The sequence below is a fragment of the Balaenoptera borealis genome (assembly GCF_965194805.1).
Source record: "Balaenoptera borealis genome assembly, chromosome: 16".
NCBI classification, from domain to species: Eukaryota; Metazoa; Chordata; class Mammalia; order Artiodactyla; family Balaenopteridae; genus Balaenoptera; species Balaenoptera borealis.
The window spans coordinates 54,946,865-54,969,219 of NC_138872.1; the positions used below are offsets into that span (position 1 = coordinate 54,946,865).

The window sequence follows — 22,355 nt, forward strand, 5'->3', positions numbered from 1 at the left end:
TCTAATCATATCAGCCCCCACGCTGGGAACCCTCTGATGGTGGCTGCGGCTGACAACATAAAAGCCAAACGCCTCAGTCTGGCACCCGCAGCCCTTAAAGAGCCCTCACTCCCTCCCCAGCTGGCCTCCACAGTTCTCTATCTGCTGAACATGCCACAGTGGATGACAGACAGGCCCTGAGGTCTGTGGTGCCGTGTTCCTGAATAACCCTGAGCTACCTGTGTTGGAAGTGAATCTAACATAATTATGACTATAAAATCGACACTGAATGCAGTATATAGAGGATTCTAGTAAATGTCAACATTTGCTTTTCATAGATTTATCTAATACATAGAATTTTAAATCAAATGAACTGTGGTTTATCTCCAATTGGCCACAAGCCCCACCACTCCCTATTGCATCACCATATGACCCACCTTCTACTCTGTCATCAGATATATGAATGGGTGAGGGAGCTGTTTTTAGTCCTCTCTTCAGTGAGACAAGCCAGCATTTCTATAAAGTCTCTTATTAACCTTGAGGAACTGTAAAGCTTTAGTTTTATCATATTTTAACTTTATGTTTAACTAGACAAATAATACATGGATGCATTCTCAATGAAAAAATTTCAAACAATTCAGAAAAAGAGAATGTTCCCCATGACTTTCCTCAAACCATCAGGTCCCAGTCACGTTCCAAATTCCTCCTCAGAGGTAAAACTTTTGTTGGTTCGATTTGTATCCTCCCAGAGGGTAAAAAAAAATTTTTTTTTAAATTTTTGGCTGCGTTGGGTCTTCGTTGCTGCACATGGGCTTTCTCTAGTTGTGGTGAGCAGGGTTTACTCTTCGTTGTGGTGCGTGGCTTCTCATGGCGGTGGCTTCTCTTATTGTGGGCCACGGGCTATAGGCACGTGGGCTTCAGTAGTTGTGGCATGTGGGCTTAGTAGTTGTGGCTCATGGGCTCTAAAGCACAGGCTCAGTAGTTGTGGCACGCGGGCTTAGTTGCTCCGCGGCATGTGGGATCTTCCTGGACCAGGGATTGAACCGATGTCCCATGCATTGGCAAGTGGATTCTTAACCACTGCACCACCAGGAAAGTCCTCCTCCCAGACATTTTTCAGACATACATCTGTGTGTGTGTGGTGGGCGAGTAAGTGTGGAAGGAGAAATGTTACCAATACAAATTTGGGTCCGCTTGCCCACGTGCAGTCAGGCCAATCTACTGACACCAGGTTGTGATGAAGGAAAGTGCAGTGGTTATTGCAGGCGCCAAGCAAGGAGTCCAGCTAGTTCTCAAAAGACCCAAACTCCCTGTTGGGTTCCAGGGAGACATTTTTAAAGGCCAGGTGATGAAGGGGAGTCACAGGGTATGTGATCAACTCCTGCACAATTCTCTGATTGGTTGATGATGAAGTAACAGTGTGGTGTCATACGGGTTAACATTATCAATCCTCAGGCTCCAGTAGGTCTGGAGACTACGTGCTCACCGTCATTAACTAGTTAACTTCTTCTATTTGGTGGGGGTTTTAGCATCTGTAAAACAACTCAGGAATGGGCATCAGATACTGTTATCTAGGTACTTCAGAGAGGGGCTAAAGTCCTGCCCGGTTACAGGAATATATAATATATATATATTATATATATATATATATATATATATATTTTATATATATATATAATACTTCAGTTATTTTTTTAGAATATTGGTATCATCATATGTGTGCTGTTCTCCATCTTTTCTTGTCCATTAACAGTATGTAGGGACTTCCTTAGCGGCACAGTGGTTAAGAATCCGCCTGCCAATGCAGGGGATACAGGTTCAAACCCTGCTCTGGAGGATCCCACATGCCACAGAGCAACTAAGCCTGTGCGCCACAACTACTGAGCTTGTGAGCCGCAACTACTGAAGCCCGTGCGCCTAGAGCCTGTGCTCCACAACAAAGGGAAGCCACCACAATGAGAAGCCTGTGCACTGCAACGAAGAGTAGCCCCTGCTCTCCGCAACTAGAGAAAGCCCGCGCGCAGCAACAAAGACCCAATGCTGCCATAAATAAATAAGTAAATAAATGTCATGCTTTAAAAAAAACAACAACAGTATGTACTGTTGAGTTTTTCATGTCAAAACGTTAGGATTCACCCCATTTATTCTAGCAGCAGCATAATATTATATAATATAGCTGGATCATAGTTGATTTGGCTTAGAGGATGGTAAACTGGCAGCCTAGCAGCCACATCCAGACTACATGTGTGTTGTGTTTGGCTGGAACCATATTTTGCCTTTACAAATTGAATGCAAATGGCTTTAAAGTAGGCATCTCACATTTCCCCACAGACCTCACCATTCCCTATTGTCTGGCAGGTAGTTCACTTTATATACTTTTATTACTTGCTTGGCCCCTGGAGGCATTGGAGTGTTCAAACCCTGTATTTTAGCCATTCTTTTATCTGTGGACACTTAAATGTTTTAGAAATGTCTTGTTATCCTGAACAATGCTTCAGTAATCAGCCATGTCTATGCCTCTTTATGTTGGTGTGTGTTTATCTAAGGTAGATGCAAGAAGTGGGCTTGCCTAATAGGGAGGAATGAAAGGGGCCGTGTGACCCAAAATTCACAAGTTGGGAGACACAGACGAAGATTCTGAAGTGGAGGAAATTAGAGAGGGCAGCTGAGAATGGTGTCACCCATGTGCTGCTGGAGACCTGTAGCTGTTGAATAGCATGCTTCTCCCTCACAAATTCCTACTGGTTTACAGCAGGGAAATGTTGGTGTATACAAACACACATACACACACACACACACACACACACACACGAGGTTATGTAGCAAGTGATCTTCTGCACTTGTGCTTTATGGATGTGGCCACTTGCTTTGGAATCAGCTGCTCTCCCAGCCCCAGCTCTGAAAGGACAGAGGGAAGGGAGGGGAGGGGAGGACCTGGGCTCTGACATTCATCACACCTTGGAAGTTTCTCCAGGGCTGGCCCTGGGATATGCCTTGCTAAGCCACAGGCCACAGCTAATACATCCTCTTGGCTGAGGTCAGTCTGAAGCCTCCCGTTTAGGAGGCTAATGACGCGTGAAAGCTGCCCAGTGGGCAGCAGGCATTGCCTGAGCTACTTCTGGGGCTGATGGCTTCAGTGAGGGCTGGTCTGATACCTTGGGGGTGAGCATGGGGGAGGGAGTGCTGGGAGCTGGGCCAGTGTGAGCTACAGGGGCTGTTCATCTAACTCAGGAACCCATGCATTCTTAAGCCCTTAGTTGGATTCACAGCTGTGAGCTGGTATCTGCTTGTCTTAGTAAGCTTGGTTACCATAACAAAACACTATAGACTGGGTGGATTAAACAACAGGAGTTTGTTTCTCACAGTCTGGAGGCTGGAAGTCCACCATCAAGGAGCCAGCAGGGTTGGTGCCTGGTGAGAGCCTTCTCCTTGGGTTTCCGGTGGCTGTCTTCTTACTGTGTCCTCATATGGCCTTTCCTTCATGCAAGCAGGTGGAGAGAGAGAGACAGGAAGCAAACTTGTTGGTGTCTCATAAGGGCATTAATACTGTCCAGGGGGCCCTACTCTCATGACCTTATCTAAACCTAATTACCTCCCAAAGGCCCACCTCTAAATACCATCACATTGGAGGTTAGAGCTTCATGAATTTGCGGTGGGGGTGGACACAGTTCAGTTCAGAGCCAACTGGTAGGAAAATATGGCTGAGGATGGCTGGTCAACCTCAGGTATAAGTAGAAAGTTGCAGGGCGGAGAGTTCCTGGAGTTATCAGGGAAAAAAAACACCTTATCTGCCCCTAGATAGGAGATCTCTTCTAGGCATATACGAACATCGTGGGTGGACTCTTTATTCCTTTATTCCAAAATCAAATCCTTTAATACAGAATGGGCTGTGTGTGGGTAGGAGCCTGAAAGTCTATATGACTTTATCTTGTGTTTAAATCTAACTTCCTCTACTGAATAAATTTCTGAGCTTGAAAAAATTACTTAACTACTCTTCCAAGCCCAATATTCTCATCTATGAAATGGGTTAATGAAAGTCGTTCTGGGGATGACATAAAGGGCTTGGCAGAATGCCTGGCACCACTCTTTAGTTCACAGTATTTTGAGGCATTTTGGAAACTGAAGGCTGTAGTTGCTGTAGTTTGAAGTTTTACCTTCTCAGAACACTGACGCGGAACTTTAAGGGGAAAAAAAAAAACCCCTCAATGTCTTCAATGGCTTTGCTTTTTCGGTGTTCATTTAATCATTAACAGTGCATGGGCATTGCACACAGCCCTCCCCCTTTTTTTTTCCTGGCAAGATTGTTATAATGGGTTGAAAATATTAATTATCCTCTTCACCTTATACACAGGACTGGAAAAACAAATCTCGCTCCTGTGCTTGCTAGAAGAAAGAGTGCCTCTGTGTGTGTGTGTGTGTGTGTGTGTGTGTGTGTGTGTGTGTGTCGCGCCCATTGTCCCCTCGGGTCGTAACAAATTATTGATGCCAATTCCTTTAAAAAGACAATTAATCCAATTACCTTCTTGTTGAATCAATACTAATGTCTTTTTTTTTTCTTTAACTTGCAGGTTTCGGCGGGCCTGGCTGCCAGCAAAGTTGAGGTAGGAAACGTGGTTTTGCTGTCCCTTTGGAGGACATTTTGAAACGGTTTTCTTTTGTGATGAAATGAAGAGGGTATTCTGGTTGCAGCTGTGCTCTGCACAACCTCCTGGTGGTTTGTCTGGTGTGTTGTCAGCTGTGCGCTTTCCACGGCGCTAGGTTTGGGGCTGACCGGGTCACCCCTGGTACTCTTTATGCAGTGTGTACTGAGTGGCCTGGTAAAGACGGCTGATGGTTTCACATTTGGATCTGCTCTTGCTTCTGTCTTGGTGACTCCAGAGTCTGTATATACACATTATGATTCTAGCTCCATTCAGAACAGCCCTTGCTTTGGCAGTGAGACCTCCATCTGTCTCTCTGGTGGTTTCCATTCCCTCCCTCTTTTTCCTCTCCCTGTTCATCCTCTGGGGCATTAAGGGAGCTGTGGCTGATGCTGACAACAGGTAAAGAATTTAAAAAGATGTTGGTCAGAGGTCACCAGCAAGGTGACCATCCGTGGGGAATTGTGCGTGGCATCACTTAATGGGCACTCCAAAATATATCCAGGGCCATGGAGCCGTTGTTCTCCTCCTTCTGAGTTACTAGATGTGTAGAGCAAAGGGCATCTACCTGGGCCTCAGCAACCCTGGGTTCTGTGTGACATCGTGCATCACTGTAACTGCTGAGACTCACTTTTCTCATGCACTCAGTGAGGATAATTCAGCTCCTTTTGGCCCATCGCATGGTTGTTGGAGGGTCATATGGAGTAAGGAGTGCAGAGGCGGATTCTGACAGCGTTCTACAGAATGTAAGGGGAGATCATTGCAAGAGTGGAAACTCCAGTTCAAGTGTCTACAGTCTTGTATAGAATAACTTGGTGTGCAAAAGTTTTCTAGGAACTGTGGTTCGTTAATGGTGTAAATGTTATTTTAGATGCCTAGGGAGGTAGATCAGTGGGAGGGGAGGAGGGTCAGGAAGCAGAAAGATGGGATGAGGTCAGGAGGCACTAGTGTCACCTGCTTCCCAATGATCTTGTGACCAGTTACTTAAGCCAGTCATGTATCTACTCAAAGCTCCTTTCTTCATCTTCAGAGTGAGAACAGCAATACACATCACACGAGGTTGTTGAGAGCATTAAAAGGGCAACGTCCGTGTTTACTTTTTTGATTTACTCCACACAGGGGACCAGTTTCCATGTATCCAGTACCTAATATATACCATTCACTATGTAAAGATTTCACATACATCATCTTATGAAATCTTCACAAAAATCTTGGGATGTACGAGCTATTATAATCCCCATTTCACAGAAGAATAAACTGAGGCTTGGAAAGACTCAGTGACTTTCCTAGAACCATTCAGCTAATGAGTGATAGAGCTGGGATTTGTAATCATGTCTGGCAGGGCTGGCTATTAACTGCCATGCCATGTGTCTTAGCTCAGGCCGCTGTTACAAGGTAGCATGGACTGGGTGACTTAAACAACAGAAATTTATTACTCACAACCGTCACAGCTGTGACGGTTGGGAAGTCCAAGATCAAGGTACCAGCAGATCTGGTGTCTGGTGAGGACTCTCTTCCTGGTTTGCAGATAGCCATTCTTCTCATTGTATCCTCACGTGGCAGAAAAGCAGAGAGAGGAAGCAAGCTCTCGTGTCTCTTCTTATAAGGGCACTAATCCCATTCCTGAGGGCTAATCACCTCCAAAGGCCCCGCCTCCTACTACCATCACGTTGGGGGATAGAATTTCAATATATGAATATATTCAGTATATGAATAACAGCATGTAAACCACCCAGATCACGGCTTGGTGCATAGTGAGTGTTGATAAATGTTAGCTCTGCCACTCCTTAAGGGCTGATTCTGCTTTCTAGATCATACCTGAATATGTCTCAGTGCACTGGGGTCAGCACCACAGAGAGATGTCTATTTCCTGTGATTTTCCATCTTCCTTTCTCTAGCACAGTCTCACATTTGTGCCACATTTGGCAGTTTAAAACACACAATCAATAATAAAACACCTTTACATATGTTGCCCCTTTTCAGTTTCACAGAAATCACACATGGCAGGATATTTGTTATCACCATTTTCAGATTTAAAAATGGAGTTTTGGAGAATTGCAGTACTTTAAACATTGGTGAAATAATGTTTAATGATCTAGCAATTCCACTCCTGCTTGTGTGCCCAAGAGAAATGAGTGCTTATGTCCACCAAAAGATGTATACAATAATTTTCATAGAAGCTTTATTTCTCATAGGCAAAAGATGGAAACAAACTAAGTGTCCATTAACAGGATAATCAATAAACAAATTGTGGTATATTCATGCAATGGAATACAAGATAGTAATCAAAAAGAATCATCAATGGATATATGAAATAGCCTTCATGAATTTCAGAGATATAATGTGGAGTTAAAAAAATACACCCTGTATGATTTCATTTACATATAAATCAGCACCCACTTCTGGTGATAAAAGTAACAGTCGTGGGTACCTTTCGGTAGGGGGACAAAAGAGCCAGTTGGGAGATGGGAATATTCAATGCCTTCATCTAGATATGGTTACATAGGTTACCATCACATGTAAAATTTATGGAGCTCTACACCTAAGATGTGTGTACTTTATAGTATATAATTTGTATGCCAAGAAAAAAAGTGAATCTACTTGGTTAAAAAAGAGCAGCAGCAAAAATGAAAAAGAAAACAACATAAAAAGTATAAACCAGGATAATGAAAAAAAGGGGAAGGAGGAAGTGTAGAACTCTCAGCACATAGACAGAACTGTAGATCAAAAATAGCCTAAACTCACCCATTCATCACGCATTTATTCATTCATTCATTTTTACTCCCGACTCCTATTTCCCAGATGGAACAGGTTTTTTAAAAAACACACAACTTTTCCTTTCTCCTGACCATGGTTTCTAAGGCTGAATTGTAACTGCTGCAGCCAGATCATATGTTTTGCACTACTGCAGGGAGATAACCTTTTATTAATTGAATTTCTAATGGCAATTCATCAAAGCAAGCGATCGCGGTTATTTAGTGCATGATCCATATTCACGGCATGTTCTGTTAGGTAAATAATAGTGGCTCTGGGAACGTGCTTCTGTGAGGTCCTTTTCCTTCTCAGATGACTTTCTTTTTTCCCCTAAGTACAGACAAACAGTTGTAATTTAAGCAGGACAAACCCCACCTGTCGAGGAGATGTTGGTTAAAGGGAGACAAGAAGAATTAAAAACCCACAGAATCAGTGAGAGTGAATGGCTTTGCCAGTTCCCTTTCTCTCTGCAGATTGACAGTGAATATGTGAATAACGTTTGCTAAATCTGGACTTTGAAAACATGACAGTAAGCTGTTTGTGCCAATAATTTTTCATGGCATATGCCACCCCTCCCTGTACCACACACAGTTTTAATAAGATGGCACATGGACTATTGAGAAATGTTAAAACCCTGCAGAGGAAAGAGCTTTATCTTCTGACCAAATTCTGCCCAGCAATGTTTATGACAGCTGAAGAATTTATCTTAAATTCCCTCTGCTAGCCGCAAAGCACATGGCCCTTTGTCCCCGAGCAGCCTGTAAGAACCAAACTAAGATGTCACATACATAATATAACAGATAAATGGCCCAATTTCCATGTCCACATGATGAATGGAATGCAAGTTCAGCACACACATATTTGCACATTAATTGGCCCTGCATGGTTCCATTTTGTTCCTGAGTTGCTACTGTATGTCTCCTGGACTCTTTCCCCTTCAGAATCATTAAGCCTGTTTTATCGCACAAATGCATACACATCTCCCCCCTGTTTACCGTCACGCAGCTTGCCCTGCTGAGAGAGAACCAAGTAACCTGGGCGCAGCCATTGGATTGCAAATGCCTACGTCTGAGTTCTCTCCACCTCCAGCTGCAGGGTAACACTGAGATCTGAGACCCAGCCCCACAGTGGCTATGCTGACAGCCAAACAAAGGAGGCTGCAGGAGAGGATGCTTAAAAAAAAAAATCATTTCTTTTCAGTTACCAGTCGGTTCCTTGCCTCACCTTAAATGATTTCCTGTTGATAGTTTAATGGCAATATAAACCCAGTGGAGGGCCTCAATTTTGATAAATTGGCCTGTTCCTATTTCATGGCAAAGCAATCGAACTGAGATTGATTAATATTACAGTTTTGCTATCCCAAATGATTGCAGTGGGAAACAGTGCTGGTAGCTAAACCCAGTGGCCTTCGGGAGACATACGTGGAATCTTGCTTCCACCAATCTCTGTTTCCATCCAGAGATTTTTATCCCGGGCCAAGGAATCATATATTTTTCCTGTCTCAAACCTGAGTCTCAGAAAAGCAGATCCAAGAGCTACAGAGCCTTTTAGAATACTCTGGCCCATTTGGAGAGAAACCAGCACTTTTGAGAAGGGACTGAATTTCTTTTGCTGTGAACAAAAGACCAGTCCTGGCCATTTCAAGTCACTTCAGAAGCCAGAACATTTTACAAGGGACAGTTGAGTTATTGCACCAAGAGCATTACAGTGGAAAAAGCATGAGCTTTGGAGTCTTAGAGATGAGATATGAATCATGGGTCCACAATTTATAAGTTATGTGCCTGCGGGCGAGTCGCTTAAATGCTAAACAGGTCTCTTATCAGTAAAATGGCAATAATGAACACCACCCCAAAGGATTGATTTGAATTTTAAAATTTGATAATCTGTGTGCAATGCCTAAGACAGTACCTGGCACACAGCAGATGACCCACAGTTGTTATTTCGCTTCCTCACACGATCCCCGTACTTTATTTCTTGTGTAAAAGTAAGACGATAAATACATAACTAAAAGTTTATTTTGAGACCTGTGGCTTATGAAAACTTGCTGTAATGATTTTGCATCATGGCTGATGGAGAACCTAAGCAGGCAGACGTTTACTTACATGGCTTAATTCATGTTGGAGTCCATGGCCCTCTTTTCTCCATCAAGGGCAAGATCCATCTGAAGATCAGCAATACTTTCCAAAGAGTATGCTTGCCCTTGTCTAATTTGTCCAATCACACTTTGATAGTCTTCCCTGTCCTTGAAGCCAGCTCAAAAGAATGTTTAAAGAACCTGCAAAAAGTAATCAGGTCTTAATTCAAGGTCCCAGGATTCTCAGTTGGAGATATGGTTGGCCTTTTTAAAATTTGATGGGCATTTAAGTGATAGCTATTCTATACTAGGCAAAGCAGTAGGCACTGGGATACATATATGACTTGGACATATAATCTTACCCTCAAAGAATATACGATCCAATACGCTGTGGGGGGATATATCATAAATGATATAAGGTCATTTGTTTCGTGATGGCCAGAATTCTCATGAGAGCAAAGCCCTCTCTATCAACCCTGCTCCATATTCCTTAAGTTTGGGGTCTGGGTTCAGACATAAGTAAGCCTAGATGGGAATGGGATATGTATGGAGGCTTCCCAGTGGATATTACCTCCAGTAAAATGTAGACTGGAGCCTTGAAGTCAAGAAAAGTAGAGAACACGAGAAAAGGCACAGATGGGAAAGAGCTTGCACGTTCAGGGAATAAGCGTGAAAGGGGTGTGGGAGCTGTGAAAGAGAGTGGAAGTGATCGGAGCGAACGCAGAGAAACCAAGACCAAGATCCTCCTGGAAACAGAAGGGGAGGAGGGTTACAAGAAAGGAACAGGGCACTGAATGATTCACTGGGGTCGCGGGGAGTGAGCACCGGGTTGATGGCACTGGGTTTGGCAGGTATACAATCATTAACGTCCTCAACGAGAGCCTTCCCAACATAGGTGGCGGGAGCGGAAGTTAGATGTGGATGGCTTAGGGAGTAGATGGAAAGAGAAGACACATAAGTACAATACAGACCAGCCTTTCAAGGGGCAAGTGCTTGAGCCAAGGCAATGATGCTCCCTGGCTTGAAGGAATTTTGAAGGTGACAGGGGCTTGGGTATGTCACAGGCTTGCAGAATGGGCCTCAGAAGATACAAGGATGTGAATCAGAGCACAGATGGGGTTTACCTGCTGAAAGGTGAGCAGTATCCCTGAGGGTACACTTGCCTTGCTCACCGTTGTGTCACCAGGGCTCAACACCGTGCCAGAGAGCTATGGCATTAATTGGACTGAGAAAGGACATTTTTCATGTGACGTTGAGAAAGAAAGGATGGAGAGTAAGTGTGGGTGAATTTGAAGAAGGGAGAGACTGAAAGAGGTTATGCCTGGCAGCCTTCATATACCCTGTGAATAGCAGAGGGACCTGCATGTGCTGAGAATAAGGGGGGCAGAGGTAGAATTGGGTGTTAAAGAGGAAAAATAAGCAGGAAGAGGGAATGCTGATGGGAGGCACTGGTGAGAGGCTGACTGACCAGTGAGATCTGTCCAGCAGCACCAGGGGAGGGCGCTGAGCCTGACAGCAGCAGCCGTGAACACATGGCGTCAGTCACCACGTGTGTACTGCGTGTGCCAAGCACTATGTTAGCTTCACAACAATCTTTAAAATGAGTGTCACCATCCCTATTTCACAGAGGAGGTGACCGAGACTCTAAGAGGTGATGTAGGTTAACCAAACTTACTTAAGAATTAAATAGCAGGACCAGTGTTTGAATCGGTGTCTGACTGCAGCGCTGGGGCATGTTCCACCATGAACACAACTGTCGTTGGTACAGGTTGTGGAGTCTGTTGCCTAGGTTCAGACCCCAGCTCCAGCATTTCCCATCTCCAGTCCCTGCTAGAGGTGAAACTCAGGCAAGTTTCTTACCTTTGCGTGTCTGGTCTGTCTCCTCCATAGAATGAAGATAATTAAAGAACGAAACTTACAGCTTTTTAGTGAAGGTGAAAAGGCATGATAGAAGGTATGGGAAGTAATTAACATATTACCTGGTACATAAATAGCCCTTCACATATGCTAGTCATTGTAGTTATTTTTATTAGTGTTGTTGGAAGCTCATTCTGTGCTACAATAATAGGAAAGAGCAGAGGTGCCAACTAGGACCAATTCATATCCTCTAAACCAAATGGATGCATCTGTTCTTGAGTCTTCCAGAAGCACCTTACTCCATGGAAATTAATTAAGGGTCCCTGGAGAAGGTGGGCCGTCAAAACAAAATTCTCTTTCTACTGCCTATATCAGAAAAAAAAAATTGGTTTCTGTTACTGCGAGGTTTTGAGGATGTTAGAAGAATCTCACCACTTGTACATTGCAATGGGGTTAATGAAAAAGAGTAGCCAAAGGAAAAAAAAGTCCACTAGCTTTTAATTAGCATCTGACTATATGCCAGGCACTCTACAAGTCATTTCATATACCTTATCTCATTTAATTTCACCCTTGCAAGAGCCCTATGAAGTGAGTACTATTTTTTTTCCTATTTTACAGATGAGCAAATTGAGGATCAAGGTGGCTAATTAAATGAGTCAGGGAGGTTATAGGAAGGGGATCAGGAATCTCATCCGTGACTCTCAGACCCCAAAGTCAGCTAAGGTGATGAGCTGAAACCAGAAGTCCCCTCTCACCTCAGAGGCAAAGGCTGGACCTTCCAACCATCACAAGAAAAACCTAGTCTCTCCTCTTCTCCATCCTCTCTTCTGCCAGCCTTCCCCTGCCACAGCTCAACCAACCTTGTCGACTCTCTGTTTTAAGATTTTGTGAGTGCTCTGTGATCACAGAACCCATTCCCACACCATAAATTATTTCCTACAGTTTTGACACCATTTATTTCCATAGCATTATACATTCCAACCTTCTGACTATTTAAGATCAAAAGATGTGCTCCGGGCTCACATTTCACTCTAGCTCTCAGACTCGATGCACCAAATTAGACTGAACAGAGGAGGCTCCAGCCTGTCAGTGCCTGTAATGTTGCATAATTCCAAGGGTTTAGCATGTTTTTGTCAATGGCAAAGGAGAAACGGACTGATCCACGGTGATAGGGCTTCCGTGGAGGAGATGGGAGAAGGGTTAAAGATGTGACAGTTGAGGGGGAGTGTTGGGATGCTCAGAATCGGCCTACGTGGTGGGAGTGCGACTGGTTGATTGTGGAAACCAAAGCCAAAGGCAAAGGTTTATAAACGATCAGATGAAAAGGAGAAGCTCCAAATAGGGAACTGTGGGCCCCCCTGAGAGAATCATGGAACTACTGGGTCTAGTGAAGAGGAAGGAAGAGGGATTGTGGCTGGAATCCAGGCTGGGCTCAGCGGTGCTGGAAGTGCAGGGACTACATATGTATTAGCAGATGGACCTCTCTGGAGCAGCACACACTGATGCAACAAGCTGAAAGAGCATCTACTGTTCAACCGCTACTTTCTTAGACCCTGGTCACGTAAAATGAGTAAGACCCATCTCCTGCTCTCATGGAGCCTGTGATCTAGTAGAATACACAGATGGGTGAACAGATGCTTTTAGCCAAGTTCTAAAACAGAGATGGGTTCAAGGGAGAGAGTGAACACCTAGAGAGAGTGACAAGTCTCCAGGAAGACTCGGGAGAATTTCAGATGATGCACCTTCCTCTCCCACATCCCCGTGCCCTAACTCTAAGGTCAGTAAGAGGCATCGGGTGCCGTGTACCTGGGCACCACGCTGCATGGCATATTTTAATAATCTGGACCAAGTTTGGCAAACAGCAAAGACTGCTTTGGGTTGACTGTGTTTATGGGTGAGGGATGGAAGAGGAGAGGAGAATTGGGAAATCTGTCCGACATGTGGATCGGCACCTGACGGTAGGGACAGCAGCAAAGGAGACTCTTCATGATGGCAGCGGTGGTGGCAGTGACAGTAGCCAACATTTATTGAATGTCCACTGTCTACCAGGTACAGTGCCGAGCATTTTACATAGATTACCTCATTTATTCTTTCCAACAGACTTGGGCAGATGAGTATCCACATAACCTTCATTTAATGAGTGAGAAAACCAAGGCTCAGAAGAGTTGATGGGATCCATTCACGGCTGTACGGCTAACAGGCAGAGTTAGTGTTTGATTCTAGGCAATTTGCCTTCTGAACCACCAGCCCAGCTAAGATGGGGGAAGCAGGCTTGAAAACCCCCTTGGGTTAAAGTCTGATTGCTCAGCACAAACGTCTCATGACAAATGATGCTAGCACACTTTGGAGAAACTTTGTGACTGTGCCTGATTCTCGGCACTAATGTAGCTTGACTAGAGACTGACGTTCCACTTATCTCACCAGAATGACAATTAGGAGGAGAAAAAAAAGAGTTATTGCTATTCTGGCTTCCTCTATTGAGCTATGAATAAATGATGATAGCTGTGAAATAGTGTGGTGTTTAGATCATTTCTGGTAAATTTAAAAAATAAAAATTGAATAAAGTGGTAATCCATGTAGCCAGTGAAACAAGAGGAGTGGAACAAAATTAGTAAACTCTTTTAGTGTCTTCCTGGCCGTGTCATTCTAATGTAATTAGTTTGCAAAAATATTAATTAATACTCAAACAGCTGACGCGTTTTACATGTTGATTTGAAATGTGTTAATTACGCTTTACACTTTGCCCCTGTACTGTCCTCAGCAGTGCCACAGACGGGAATTCTAGTCCTACACCCACTCCTCCTCACACACTGGCAGCCGCGTGGATATTGAGAGCTCTTTGCAATGCTCAGAGCTCCTTGCACCTTTGGAGAGAAGGAGAGAGAATGGTGTATAGAAATAGCAGCTTAGTGGTTTCAGCTAATGTGGGCACTGTCTGCAAACATGGTATCTCGAGAGGCTTCCTGAGTTGCAATGAGTAAATGGTATGCTGGGTCAGCAGGGTTTTCAGATGGTACATAGACACTAGAGCGAGTGACCTCTGAGCATCTCTCCTTGGACTACATTCAGTTTTTGGACTAGATTCTGCCCAGACCTTGCAAATGGATTGTCTACTCATGTCCTAGCAGAAGGTGCTGAATTCTAGGTGTGTCTCATGTAGACCTAGCCATTGTCATCATGAGATGTTGCAGATGTCATCTGCTTCTTCATGGTTTTCTTAGTTAATATATTAGTCAGGAGACGTTAGGCTATGCTGAAGTAACAGGTTAACCAGAAATCTCAATGGCTTTCCCAACAGAGGCTTATTTCTTGCTCATGGGGACCAGTCCAGTGAGCATAGGGTGACTCTCCAGGGTAGCTCTCTCCTAGTGATCAAGAGATACAGGCTGCTCTGTCCTGTGGCTCCACTGTGTCAACACACACCTCCGCCATCCATGTGGCAGGAGAGGAAAGAGAATGGGGAATCTCTCTTGTAGTTTTCATTGTCTCAGCGCAGAAATGACACCCATCACTTTACCCATAGTCTGCCAGCTAAAACTTGTCCCGTCGCGCCCACTGCAAGGGGTCTGGGAAATGTGAGACACGCATGGATATTCCATGAGAATTAAATACCTGCCACAATGTGATCATGATGACAGTAATCATCTCTACTGTCATCCCAACCACTGTGCTTCACCAAGCCCTACACTGTGGTTACATGCCAGGTGCTCTGTTTTGCACTCGGCACAGTTTTCCTTATTTCACTGTCATTCTCTCCATCATAAAGACGAGGAAACAGAGGCTCAGAGGGGTGAGACTGTTTGTCCAAAGCCACAGAGTTAGCAAGGGGTCTGGCCAGGATCCAGCTCGCAGTATGACAGCAGTGCCTCCAGTGGTTCCCGCCTCCCACAGTTCTCGGCAACCTTCATTCTGCAGCACCTAGGAGGGGGACCTGGGAGCAACAGTCAGAACAGCCACGAGGGATCAGGAGAAGGATCTGTTAAACTTCCAAAGGACGATACGGTTAGCGTCCCAAGTTTGTACAGAAACTATCCTTTCGGCCAGTAGCCTCACATTCGGCACCACATTTGACTCTTACAATCCTCCTCCAGAGGATTTGGGGGAAATGTGATTAGCTCCTCATTATAGATGCAGTAGTGGAGGGACCAGGAGGACACCTGCCAGAAGACACCTGGGTGATCACCAGCAGGTGTCTGGAGTCCCGACCTAGCCTCTTTGAGTGTATAGGACTGAGGGTCCTTGAGACCCTAGACCAAGGAGCTGTTACATTTTCTGCTCCATGAGCCCCTTTGGCATCTGAGGAGAACTATGGGCCTTTATGAAGAATAAAGTCTTAAAATACATAATTTGAAATACTTAAGATCACTAAGGAAACCATGTATATTGAAATGCATTTACTAAAATAATAAATGTAATGCAGTAAAACTGTTGCTTGCTTTATTAATACATTAAATAATAAGCAAGTCTAGTAATTACTGTAATTTGGAAATAGTGACAAGCGTCATGATATTTTGAGATATCTGTGACAATTGTAATGTGACTAAAAAATTCTGTGGTCTCTGTTGGTGACAAAGTCACAGGTAGTGGTAATTCCACAGTGATTTGCTGCTTACATTTATAATTAAAGGGAATGCTAGATTACAGTTAGAGGCTACTGGAAATAAAGTTGTTCTTTTTTCCTATCCAAGTCCATGGACCCACTGAGTCCTACCTAGGGGCACTTTATGGGTCTAAGGTCCTGCGTTAAGAACTCTGTCTGTCCTTGCTTCTGGATTGCCTCCTGATTCTGGTTGGTCAAAGTCCAGAACTGGGTGGTGCCAAGATCATATTATGGAAAAGGTGAAGTTTGGTGTTGGTGCGTTTACCCACTTGTCTCTACAGCCTTTGTCACGTCATCCATGCCCAGTGCCTGGTCCTGACCCTCAGAGCCTTCTTTTCCACCAGAGCACATGTGGCATTGAATAGGAGGTTATTAGAGGCTTATGGTTTTTCAATACTAGGTACCACGGTAAGGCTTTATACCCATTATTTCACTTAATTCTGGTAGATTCTATTGTTGCACATATTTTACAGAATGTAATGATGATAGTTAACATTTGTGAATAGTACTATGCACCAGACACCCTTCTAAGCACAGTAATTATTATCATAGCAGTAGTAATAGTAGCAGCTAGGACTTACATAGTACTCACTAGATGCCAGGCTTATTATGTTCTAAGCATTTTATATCTTTATTTTTAATTATGTCCACCACATTACTACCAGTGAGTATTAGTTATTCCCATTTTCAAGACTGGGAAATAGATGAAGAGAGTTTTAAAAACTTGCCCCAAGTCTCATAACTATGAAGCAAAGCCTTGAACTTTGATTTCACAGTCCGTGAGGTCAACCGCTAAGTTCTGCTGTCTTGTTTTTACTTCATTAAATGTTCCTGACAACAAGTCCAATGGTGGATCCTATGTTTGCCCCCATTTTAGAGATCAGGAAGTTGAGGAACAGAGAGGTTAAGAAAGTTGCCTTAGAGTCAGCTTCGTTCAGCTCGAAGATGGAACAAGAAAGAGTACAGGTGACTGTCCAGGGAACTTGTTAAAGGCCATGCTTGGAAAAGTCATACATCACTTCTGCCACCTCCCATTGGCCAGAACTTGGTCACATGGACCTACTGAACTGCAAGGGAGGCTGGGAAATGTGGTCTAATTGTGAACCCAAAGGGGAAAATGAATGGGTTTGGGTGAACTCAGAGCTGTCTCTAACACAAGTGCTAAGCAACGTTTGGAGAGCTCATGCCTCAGGGGAAAGTCTGTCCACGGCAGAGGCAGGATTAGGGTGAGGCCATCCTAGTCCCATGCCTGATCCACAGCCCCGTGTGGTGCCTGGGCTCAAACTATAGGTGCTTTCTCAGCAGCACCAAGCCCAGTGTTATCCCCTAGGGTGACCCGTAGACCGAATTTGACACAAATATATTACTGCAAATTAGAGAATGTGAAAAATCTCATGCTGTGGGGATTTGGACTCTGGGTCTGTTTTTAAAAGCCATGAAGAGTCTGCAAATGAAGTATTGTCAAATAGAAAACAGATTAAAACGTATAAAAGTTTATTACTACACATTCAAATGAATATTTCAAATGTAGTCTTATTTTTTTAAATGAAAATGGTTGTTGGCTTCCCCCCTTTAGTTTGGTTTGTATTTTTAATTTCAGTGAGTCAGCCCATGCCCTTAGGATCTTCTGCTCAAAGCCTCCACATGTGGCCAGTTTGCTGTCACAGGATTAGGCCCCTAGGGTGGATGAGAGAGGTGGATACTCCAGTCCTGAGCCATTCAGTATCGTGTGCTCTATTCCCCCTATTCTCAGGTATCATGGGTTATAAATCACAGCCTCACTTTAATAGTTCTGTTTTGGAGAGAGGAGGAGAGGATGGGGAACAGAAGCAACACGACATTGATCTAAAAACACATTCTGATTTCAGATGTTTACAACGTTAGGTCCATCTCACAGTTGGAAGAAATCTCCCCACACCCCAAAAGGGAAAGCAAGCCAGTAAACAATAATAAAAATACAACTCGGTCCCTGATGATTCTCTTCTGCAAATTCTCCAAGAAGAAAACTAGACTACTTGATAACGACCCATCTCTTAGTGTTCCCATCTCACCATGTAGGTAAACAGACTGACAGCCTCAAGAAATGTAATCCCAGATGTGGATGAGAAACACCCGTGGGTCCCCACGTAGGACTCCAGGAATTGTTCCGAGTGAGGAATTTAACCACACGCATCTCTCTTCTTCTGGAATTAGAAGCGTGTTTGTTTGAAGCTGAGAGCATGTCAGGCAGCTCTGTCTGATAAGCAGGGGAATTTTGGCCATCTACCCTTTGTTTCTTTCCTGTTCTGACTAGAAAACCAGTCATGTAAGGCAACCGGGTGAGAGAATCACTTTGATTAGTGACTTTCCTGTGGATATATTTCTTTTCTTTCATATTTCACATACTGAATATTTTATGAAAATGTTTCCCTTTCCAAGTGAGCTAATGCTGTGGTTTAAATAATATGACTAGAAGGTAGAAACCCTATTTCTCAACACAAAATCTTACTGATGGGAAGAAAGAAGCACAAACATATAAAAGCCAGTGGCGCAAGCACTTGAGCTCTGAGATCGGGTTACCTGGGTGTGATTTCCAGTTCTCTTGTGACTTGCTCTGTGACCTCTCAGCATTTCAGCTTCTCATCTGTGAGATGGGGATGGTCACTGTCACTACATAATACCATCAGGGTGAGGATTAAATGAGGTAAGACAAGTATAGCATGGGGTACAGCACCCGGCGCATAGCAAGTTGTCAGTAAGTAGTACCTCAGTTTTACATTTGAGCAGCATCCCAGACGACTCCAGAGATTCCCAGTTGATAACTGTTACCTCTACCCGCTCTGCCCCTACTCACTGTCCAGTGATAGATTTGAAAGCTTTCATTGTAACTCTGGGGGTGGACAAGATGGATGATTGAAAGATGATAGAGTATGTTTTTGAATCTGCCTTCCCAGACTCATTACAGCTCCCCAGAGCTTTGCTTAGCACCTTTGGTAGAGACAACTGAGTTCACCAAAACCCGTTCCTTTATCTCCTTGGGTTCACAGCTAGACTACATTTCCCAGCATCCTTTATGTTTAATGGGACCATGTGATTGAGTTCTGGCCAATGGAAGGTGGGCAGAGTGATGTATGACTTTTCCAAGTGTAGCCCATGAAAGTTCCCATGGATTGGTCATGCTGCAGTCTCTCTTGTTGCATCTTTGAGCTGATAAAGCCGACTCTGAGGCAAGTTTCTTACCCTCTCTGTGTCTCAGTTGCCTGATCTGTAAATTTGAATCCTAATGGTCAGAGGAACAAACAGTTATCATGAAAGACCTTGACAGGTGATGGGTGAGGTCCAGAAGGTGCTTACAAGAGGCTCTGTGAGAGGACTTTGGTGCCTGGAAGGCAAAGTGTGGCATTGGCTTGGGGAAAAGTTCTTTCTCCCATTTCACCAGGCTCTGGTGCTTCTAGAGTCCTGTTAGAATCTCCTATAAATAGCTGGAGGTTCTGTTGGGGGAGCTAATTTCCCACTTGGGCCCAGCAGTGGGGGAAACTCGTGAGCCATTGCCTTGAGAGCCTGCATGTCAATGATGCTCTATTTTTTAAAGTCTGGGCACTGAGGCCAGATGTTCTTTGGATCCCTTGTGGATGAGCATTTTCCAAATGGAGAAGCCCCTAGATCTCTTCACCTTTCCCACTTCTCCTAGGGCAGGGGTGGCAGTCACAGTTTACCAGGCTGATGGAGTCTCCTGCCACATTCCTCTCTGCCCCACTGGTGATTTGCCACCATAAAGAGATTTCATACATCATTAAGAGAGATGTCATATGCATACACATGATGCTGTGTTCTTACCCAGAATGTCACATTAGACTCCTGGAGGTATTTAAAAACAAATACTTCAAATACAACCACATTTTTTCCCCCTTAAATCATCCAATCTGTCATCTGATGCCCCAAAAGGAAGCTGCTAGTAAAATAGCAACTTACAAAGTTAAGAAAAGCATCACACAGAATGTTAGCTAAAAATGTGAACTTTTGCAACCTGCGCTCAAGGAATGGAGTCAGGGGTGCACAAATAGAGGTGTCTTGCTCTTTCAGACACTCCTTTCCCTCCTCAACATAATGGGCAGAGTGATTGGGATGTAGCTAACGTTCCCCAAAGATCCTGGCTTGCTTTGAGCTCTCTGCTCTCTGCTCCCTTTCAGAATTTTCCCTGTGCTAATGTTTCTCGGAGAAATTTGCTTTGAAGCTAAAATAAAGAAATAAATTATACTTACTCATGGAGTTTGGAGGCAGGAAGTGATTTTCTTCCTTATTCACTCATTGACAGACATCTGCTTGGTACCAGGTGCCCAGATGGGTCCGGGGGCTTCTGCTCTGAACCCCGGTGGTTCTGGCTCTCAGGTCACTTGCTCGGGGTGGGGCTTTAATAATCATTGAGGACAGTGCTCTGCTGCATGTGTGAGCAGTGCCTGCTGGGGGTCCCCCAGCAGAGAGGGTGACCCTATGATTCTGCTCCAACAATTGGGAGGTGCAAACCGTTCTCTGACACCAGCTGGGTGTCCTACAGTTCAACTGAATTCTGATGTTAACTACCTGGAGACAGCATCTGATCCCACAGGTGAAAGGTTCAGCCGTACAAGACTGCCCCTCCCCGCCCCAATTCAGATGGCAGTCCCAGGTACATGTCACCGCCCGTGCTTCTGTCTGACTGGCTATAGGTCAGAGGTTCCAGTGACCACACAGCCTCCCTTGGGTTCAGTTAATTTGGTGGAGTGGCTCACAGAACTTAGAAACATTTTACTTACTAGATTACCAGTTTATTATAAAAGGATACGACTCAGAACAGCCAGATGAAAGAGGTACACAGGGCAAGGTATGTGGGAAGGGGGTGCAGAGCTTCTGAGCCCCCTACAGGTACCACTCTCCCCAAATTTCATGTGTTCACCAACCTAGAAGCTCCCCAAACCCTGTCCTTTTGAGTTTTTCTGGAGGCTTCCTTAAATAGGCGTGATTGATTAGGTCATTGGCTATTGGTGATTGAACTCAATCTCTGGCCCCTCTCTCCTCCCAGGAGGCCTGGGTTAGGACCGAAAGTTCCAAGCCTCTAATCCCTTGGTTGGTTCCACTGGAAACCAGCCCCCATCCTTAGGTGACCTAGGGGATTTCCAAAAGCCGCTAATTAACATAACAATTAACATAACAAAAGGCATCTTGATTGCTCTCAACACAGGAAATTCCAAGAGTTTTAGGAGCTCAGTACCAGGAATGCAGATGAAAACGAAATACATATTTATTGTGAATCACAACATCACACTTCTGCCCAGCACCACCACCGGATGCAATCCTGGATGGTGGTTCCGCACCCATAGTTCAGACCCAGAGGCCTGGGTTCATGCCCCTTCTCTTCTACTTACTAGCTGTGTTACCTTGATGAGGTAATTCTGCATCTCTCTGCATCTCTCTTTCCTCATGTATAAAACTGGGAGGAGGAATGTTTCTGAGAATTAAACAAAGTAATACACATAACGTGCTTAGCCCAGTGCCTGGCAGAGTAAGGCTTACAAAATATTGATTATAACCAGTCAGGAGAGGAGTTCTGAAACAGAGTCAGGAGTTATGTTCGGTTCACGTATGCTCCTGGAATTGTGGGGAGCTCCATTTTTCTGTAGTGCATCAGGTGCCCAGGGGTGTTTTAATTAACAACAACTAACATTTGGTCACCTGGTGCAAATAAAAACCATTCAGTTGTTAAGTGGAGAGATGCATTATTCAAACCATCCATCCATTCGTTCATTTGTATGACCAATCAGTCCCTTATTCCAGGGTTTCTCAACCTTGGCGCTATTCACTTTGCGGACCAGATAATTCTGTCCTGGGGCGTTCTGTGCCCTGCGGGGTGTTTACCAGCATCCCTGGCCTCCCCCCGCTAGATGCCAGTAGCACCCCCTTTCGTCTGGTTGTGACAACCAAAAATGTCTTCAGATACTGCTAAAAACGGGCCTTGGCCTCAAGGACAATTAGAGCCCTAAGAGGACTTTAGAGGAGGTCCTGTTCAGAGAGTCTTGCTTTTGTGGGAGTCCCCATAGCTGGCAGCACAGTCTCAATGCTGGTGCCTGGCCCCGCACACCACAGCAGCCCCAGTTAGTGCAACAACCCTAAACCGTGCCCTTCTTCAGATGCCCTGTAGGCCACAGTACTGGTGGCCTTGGGTGGATTTCCACCTTGTGTTCCTTTTCCCTGTTTTTTTGCAAAGTTGGAGGGACACGTGGCTAGTGACATGAGCTCCAATAAAATGATGGTTAAGATTTCTGGTGTTCTGAACAACAGAACACACACACACACACACACACTCTCTCTCTCTCTCTCTCTCTCTCTCTCTCTCTCTCTCTCTCCCTCCCTCCCTCCCTCCCTCCCTCCCTCCCTCCCTCCCTCCCTCCTACTGGACCTGCGAGGTCTCCCAAGACTGGTCCCCTGTTCCCCTCAG

At 44.5% G+C, this 22,355-nt stretch overlaps 1 protein-coding gene across 22 annotated transcripts in view; it reads left to right on the forward strand.

The window, feature by feature from the left end:
- Nucleotides 1–22,355, forward strand: part of RBFOX1 (RNA binding fox-1 homolog 1) — a 2,204,510-nt gene that overhangs the window by 594,050 nt on the left and 1,588,105 nt on the right. For all 22 annotated transcript variants that reach the window (XR_014236073.1, XR_014236074.1, XM_082362282.1 and 19 more), the window contains exon 4: nucleotides 4,548–4,580. Coding sequence is in view for 19 of the 22 variants with exons in the window: in XM_082362255.1 (XP_082218381.1) it covers nucleotides 4,548–4,580 (33 nt within the window). In the remaining 3 variants the exon portion in view is untranslated. The remainder of the gene's footprint in view (nucleotides 1–4,547; nucleotides 4,581–22,355) is intronic.